Raw genomic sequence first — 7,094 nt, 5'->3', positions numbered from 1 at the left:
ACAACAGTGGAGGTTACGACTGGATTCATACGACAGGGGCAGTGAGGCGCTACCTCTATCAGTGGCGTCACGTGATGTACATCTCAGATCACAGATGAAATGCCTGATGAGGTTATGGATCGGAACCGTTTATTCTCCAAAGATGCTGCCTGACCCGTTGAGTATTTCCAACATTTTTAGTTTTTGTTTAAATTTCATCATCTGCATTTCTTGAGTTAGATCATAGAGTACTACAGGACAGAAGCAAGTCCTCTGTTCAAAGTTCAATGTAAATTTATTATCAAAGTACATATATGTCACCATATACAAACCTGAGATTTATTTTCTTGTGGGCATTCATAGTAAATACAAAGAAAAAAACAACAATAATAAATAAATAAACAAACAAACAAACAAGCAAGCAAGCAAGCAGAAACTATCAAGAGCTTGAGATGAATTGTGCTTGAAAGTGAGTCCATAGGTTGTGGGACCAGTTCAGTAATGGTGTAAGTGAAGTTATCCTTTCTGGTTCAAGAGCTTGATAGTTAAGGGATAATAACTGTTCCTGAACTTGATGATGTAGCTCCTGAGGCTCCTGTACCTCTTTCCTGATGGCAGGAGTGAGAAGAGAGCATGGCCTGGATGGTTGGGGTCCTTAATGATGGATGCTGATTTTCTGCCACAGTGCTCCGTGTGGAAATGCTCAATGGTGGGGAGGGTTTTTCCCATGATGGACTGGGCTTTGTGATTGCTGTTTCTGGGGATGTTCAGATTCTTCCTCGTCCCCTGTCCCTGCAGTACAAACATGGAATGGAACGTGTATGATTCAACTGAAAGACCTGGAACAGCAAACCAGAACAGAAGTTCACTGCCTCACATAGCCAGGCTCAAAACACTACGTTGATTAAAGCTTGTAATCAGTGTTACTGTTTCAATTAGGTATACATTTTCATGTGTGAAATATGGTTAGGTGGATGAAATGGACATTATCAGAATGGTTTGTTATTTAAAATTAAACCTTCTTTGGAGCTTTTCAATCCATCCTAAGATTGGTTTACATTTTCCACCCTAATGCGTTTGAGAAAGAGAGAGAATTATAGTTGGAGTGAGTGAGAGAGATTACTGACATTTTTACCACTACTGACACTAACATTATTAAACTGATCAATATCCGTTTCCACATTAGGCTGGTGCTGGTCGTGACGGATGGGGGTGAGGGGTGGGCTGCAGCTCTCCTTATCTTTCTCAGTGGTGGAGGAGTGCGTCTGAGAGGTGTAATTGGAGTACCTTGGGTGAGTAAGCAGTGAATGGACAGGTGCTCACATCAGGCATGGTTGCTGGTGGTTGGGGGAGAGACAGGGTGCTGATCGAGTGGCTACTCTGTGCTATGGGATATCTTCTCAATAGTTTCTGAAGCCGCACTCACCCAGAAAGGTGGGGGGACTAGGTCCTGTCACTCCCAACCTCCCTGGACCCTAACACCGACCCCAGTCCGCTAAACTCCTAACCTCCCTCGACTCGAATATCTGACCCCAGTCCGCTGATGTCATAACCCCTGACAACACACACGGCGTGCTGGCGGAACTCAGCAGGCCAGGCGGCGTCTATGGAAGAGAGTAAACTGTGGACGTTTGGGATAAGTCCAGACCCCACTCTCCTCTCCTCTCCCCGCCCTGCCGGCGGCCGGACCCGCTAAGCCCCACCTCTCTGCAGCTCCCGCGGTCTCCGTTCCCTGGCAACGGCGTCGCTGCGTCACTGCGCGGCGTTGGTGGCGGAGGGGAGTTCTGTGTGGCCGGGGCCATGGCAATGGCAGCGGCAGTAGCAGCGGGCACGGTCCCGGGGGCACCGGGGTCGGGAGGCGCGGTCCCGGGACCACCGAGCGCGCGGCCGCTGTCGGGCACGGCACGCCGCCTGCACCGCGCGCTGAACGCGCTGTTGAGCGAGAGGGAACGCGAGCGCTTCATCTGCTGTCTGAACGGTTACCGGCGCCGCCGCAACGTCTACGAGCTGGTGCTCGGCCTCGGCCGGCTGCTCGACACCCCCCGCAAGCGGCAGCTCCTGCCCCTTCTCCGCCTCGTCATTCCCCGCTCTGACCAGCTCCTCTTCGACCAGTACACCGCTGAGGGAGCCCATCCCGTCTGGCCGGCCGGCACGCCCGTGAGTGTGATGGAGGGACGAGGGGAGAGGATGGGAGAGAGGAGGGGAAGAGAGTTGTTTGGGGATAGAGAGAATAGAATGCAGGGGCGAGCGGGGCTGGAAGAGTGAGGGGTGGAGAAGATGTTGCAGTGGGCGGGAAAGGGGTTGGTGGTGAGGAGAGGAGGGGAAGAGAGTTGTTTGGGAATAGAGGGAATATGCAGAGGTCAGTGGGACTGGAAGAGTAAGTGGAGGAGAAGAGGGTGTAGAGGGGAGGCGACGGTGGGAAGGGGTGGAGAAGTTGTTACACTGGGGAGAGGGGGAGGACTGGGGGGTTAGAGGAGTTTGCCGATTGCAGAGGGTTGGAGTGGAGATGGGAGGAGAGTAGGTTGCAGTGGGAAAGGGTTGGAGTAGAGGTTGTGGTGGGTAGAGGGAGTAGAAGAGGTTGCGGTGGCGAGAGGGTCGGTGAAGTGTTTGCGTTGGGGAGAGTGTTGGAGAAGAGAGTGGTGGTTAGAGGGTAGTGCTGTGGAGAGAATTATTGTGGATGGGAGAGAGGAAAGGGTTGAGTGGGAAAGAGGGTGCGGAGGATTTGGGGATGGTGTTAAGGTGTTGGTAGGGGAGGTGAACGATGAAGTTAAAGTGGTAGGATGAGAGAGAAAAGTGCTTGTAGGGGAAGAGAGGGTGAGATATGTGACTGAGACCAGGGAGGACGGCAGTGTATGAGAGGGAAGGCAGGGTAAAGGGGCAAGGAGACTGGGAATGAGGGACATAATAAGGCTAGATGCAGAGAGAGATGGTTGGTGAGGTGAGGAGGGCACTTGAGGGAAAGCTACAGAGGGTGGGATTAAATTGGGAGCCCTATTTGGGCGATTGTGGTCTGAATAGTCTTGTGGACTTCTATTGTTCTGTGATAAGTCGTTTAACTGTACACTCTTGTGATGAGCATATAACTTCTGCCACTGAAATTGCTGGAGAGGTAAATATCTGCCCAAACACAGAGAAATAGTGTTGAGAATCTTCTCTACCCAACTAAGAGAGTTGAATGGATGTCAGATTGAGTTGCATTCCTGATGCACAGTCTTTCTCCTTCTCCCTCTGAGTAACAGGCCAGAATGTAGCACTTGTATATTGGTCCATGAGGTTCTGACTGGGTTGAAGGTGGGTGGAGGACACTAACTGCTGCCTGAAGAGCCATGCATTCATCTTATCAGACATAAGCTAGGAGCAAGGTCAACTGGAGATTGGAAACCTGAGAAGACATGGTTCACTCAGGTTTGCTGATTTAGTTGAAAAGGCTGTGACTTGCAGCAGTTTGAAGGTTTGAGCAGTGCTGGATTGACAAAAACAAATTAGCGTGAGGCAGGGGCAAGCAGAGCAGCCATTATTGGAATGCATGGAGTTAGAGTGAAGATTTCGAGGTTTTGACTCTTCGAGGCTTCAGCAAGGACGGGCTTCAAGGCAAGAAAAGCTGTAGGTAGTGTTTTCCCTCCCTCAGATTATTGCTTTTCCACCTTTATAGTTGCTCAGTAAGGAACAGGAGAGCCACCAGTCAGGGTAGTGAAATGCTCCTCTTGCAGGATGCGGGAAGCAGGGAGGCCTCCAGTGATCCTGACCACCACACCTGTGAGAAGTGCGTCCAGCTGCAGCCTCAAACAATCCGCATTAAGGAGTTGGAGCTGGAACTAAATGAACTCTGGATCACTTGGGAGTCTGAGGGGGTGATAGATCGGACATAAAGGTAGGTAGTTACACCCAAGGTGCAATACGCAGGAAATTGTGTGTCAGGAAGGGGAAAGGGGTTAAACAGCCAGTGCAGCGTACCCCTGTGACCATCCCTCCAACATCACGTATACCACTTTGGATACTGTTTTGGATCATTGGGCTCTCTTCCAGGGAAGGTGGGACCTGTACAGAAGAGACGATTTACACCTGAACTAGAAGTGGGCTAATATCCGAGTGGAAAGGTTTGTTAGTGCTGCACAGTGGGGTTTAAACTAGAGTTGCAGTTAGATGAGAACCAGAGTGCCAGAACAGATAGTGGAGAATCTGTGGAGATAGATATTAAAACCTCAGACAAAGTGAAGATTCAAAAGGTTGAGCATGGTGCAACTAATGTCCTGAGATGCATATATTTCAATGCAAGAAAATCGTAGAAAAGGCAGATGAGCTCATGGCATGGATCAACAGCTGGAATTATGATATTATAGCATCAGTGAAACTTGGTTGCAGGAGATTTGGCTGGATTGGCAGCTCAATATTCTGGGGTCTGTTGTTTTAGATGTGACAGAGTGGGAGAGAATAAAGGAGGAAGGGGGGCACTAGTTAGGGAAAGTGCCACAGCAGTGCTCAGTCAGAACAGAATGGAAAAGACATCCAATGGGACATTATGGGTGGAACCGAGTAATAAGAAAGGTATGACCACATCCATGGGGCTATAATTACAGACCACTCAACAGTCTGAGAGATTTAGAGAAACAAATTTGTTAAGATATCACAGACTGATGCAAGAAACAAGGTTATAGTAGGTGATTTTAACTTTCCATATATTGCCTGTGACTCCCCTACTGGGGGAAAAAAGGACTAGATGGCATAGAGTTTGTCAAATGTGTTCAGGAAAGTTTTTGTAATCAGTACTTGGAAGTCCCAATGAGCGAGTGTGCAATACTGGATCAGCGATTAGGGATTGAGACAGAGCAGGTGATAGAAGTTTGTATAGGGGAAAACTTGGTATCTAATGATCACAATGCCAATAGTTTCAAAGTACATATGCAGAAAGATATGTCTAATCTGCGATTTGAGATTTCTAATTGGAGAAAGGCCAATTTTGAAGGTATCAGAAAGGCTAATCTTATGTCAGTTGTAGGGAAATTGCTAGAGGGTAAGGTAGTGGACATTGTCTACATGGATTTTAGTAAGGTATTTGACAAAATCCTTCATGGAGGCTAATCTGGAAGAATAAAATGCATGGGATCTGAGCTGAATTGGCTGTTTGGATTCAGTACTGTCTTGCACATAGAGTGTAGTGGTTGAAGGGACTTGCTTGAGCTGGAAGTCTGCAATCAGTGGTATTCCACAAGGATCTGTGGTGGGACCTCTGCTGTTTGTGATGCATACAAGTGACTTGGATGAAAATGTAGGTGGATGGGTTAGTAAGTTTGTGGATGATACCAAGATTGGTAGAATTGTGGATGGTGTAGAAGACTGACAAAAAATAGAGCACAATACAGATCAGTTGCAGATATGGGCTGAGAAATGGCAGATGGAATTTAATTCAGATAAATGTGAGGTGTTGCACCTCTGTAGGGTAAATGCAAGGAGATGGTGCACTGTTAGGGCAAGGTCCTTAACAGCGTTGCTGAGCAGTGACCTTGGGATAAAAGTTCATAGTTCCTTGAAAGTGGCAACATAGGTTGATAAGGTGGTTATGAACGCTTATGGAATGCTTGCTTTTATTAGCTGAAGCATTGAGTTTAAAAGTCATAGTTAGAGTAGACAAGGACTACCTGCTTCCCAGAGTTGAAATGTCTAATACCTGAGAGCATACATTGAAGGTGAGAGGCAGAAGGTTCAAGGGGGATGTGAGGGATAAGTTTTTTAATCAGTCAAGGATGCCTGAAATGCACTGCTTCGTATGATGGTAGAGGTAAATGCATTAAAGAGACATTGCGATAGGCACATGGATGTAAGGAAAATGGAAGGATATGGACAAGGTGTAGGTAGGAGGGGTTAATGTTTGGGTGTTTTTGATTTGCTTTTTAGCAGGAATGGTTTGTTCTTATGCTCTACTCTATGTCTAATGATCTGATAGTGTGGATTGGGACAGGATATTTTCTGGCAAAGGTGTACTTGGTAAGTGGGAGGCCTTCAAAACTGAAATTTTGAGAGTACAAAACTTGTCTGTCCATGTCAGACTAAAAGGACCAGATAACAGGTGTAGGAAACCCTGGTTTTCAAGAGATATTGATGCTCTGGGTAAGCAAAAGAAAGGAGGTGAATAGCAGATATAGGTAGGTAGGAACAAATGGGACCATAAGACAAAGGAGCAGAAGTCGGCCATTTGGCCCATTGAGTTTGCTCCACCATTTTATCATGAGCTGATCCATTCTCCCATTTAGTCCCACTCCCCCGCCTTCTCACTATAACCTTTGATGCCCTGGCTACTCAGATACCGATCAATCTCTGCCTTAAATACACCCAATGACTTGACCTCCACTGCCGCCCATGGCAACAAATTCCACAGATTCACCACCCTCTGGCTAAAAAAATTTCTTCACATCTCTGTTCTGAATGGCACCCTTCAACCCTTAAGTCATGCCCTACTGAGTTTAAGAAATGCAAGAGAATGTTTAAGAAAGAAATCAAGAGGGCTAGCAGACAAGGTGAAGGAGAATCCTAAGGGATTCTACAGATATGTTAAGAGCAAAAAGATTGCAGGGGACAAAATTAGTCCTCTGGAAGATCAGAACGGTAATCCATGCAAAGAGCGAAAAGAGATGGGGAGATCTTAAACAATTTTTTTGCATCTGTATTTACTCAGGAGATGGACTCTGAGTCTATACAAATAAGGCAAAACAGCATCATCTTCATGAACCCTCTACACATTACAGAGGAGGAGCTGTTTGTAAATTAGGGTGGATAAATCCCCAAGGTTTGACAAGTTGTTCCCTAAGACCTGCGGGGTGGGGGTGGGGGGGCAAGTGCAGAAATTGCCGGGGTCCTAGCAGAAACATTTAAATCATCCTTAGCTACAGGTGAGGGGCTGGAGGATTGGAGGATAGCCAATCTTTTTCTGCTGTTTAAGAAAGGCTGTAAAAATAAATCTGAAAATTATATGCCTGTGAGCCTGACGTTAGTAGTGGGAAACTTATTGGAAAATATTCTAAAGGACTGGATATGGATAGACGTGAACTGATTAAGGATGGTCAACATGGCTTTATGCGTGATAGGTTATGTAACCAATCTTAGAGTTTTTCAAGGAAGTT

At 46.8% G+C, this 7,094-nt stretch overlaps 1 protein-coding gene across 5 annotated transcripts in view; it reads left to right on the top strand.

Moving 5' to 3' along the window:
• Nucleotides 1-1,716: 1,716 nt before the first annotated feature.
• Nucleotides 1,717-7,094, top strand: part of whrna (whirlin a) — a 180,385-nt gene continuing 175,007 nt past the window's right edge. For 2 of the 5 annotated variants that reach the window (XM_073052448.1, XM_073052446.1), the window contains exon 1: nt 1,719-2,136. In XM_073052448.1, the coding sequence (XP_072908549.1) occupies nt 1,780-2,136 (357 nt within the window). In that variant the 5' untranslated portion in view covers nt 1,719-1,779. Of the gene's footprint in view, nt 2,137-7,094 lie in introns of all 5 variants that reach the window. The other 3 variants (XM_073052449.1, XM_073052450.1, XM_073052447.1) reach the window with 3 other exon arrangements.

This window comes from Hemitrygon akajei, chromosome 7 (genome assembly GCF_048418815.1).
Source record: "Hemitrygon akajei chromosome 7, sHemAka1.3, whole genome shotgun sequence".
In the NCBI taxonomy this organism is placed as follows: Eukaryota; Metazoa; Chordata; class Chondrichthyes; order Myliobatiformes; family Dasyatidae; genus Hemitrygon; species Hemitrygon akajei.
Note: the sequence above shows the minus strand (reverse complement) of the source record. Positions and strands in the feature narration are given on the sequence as shown.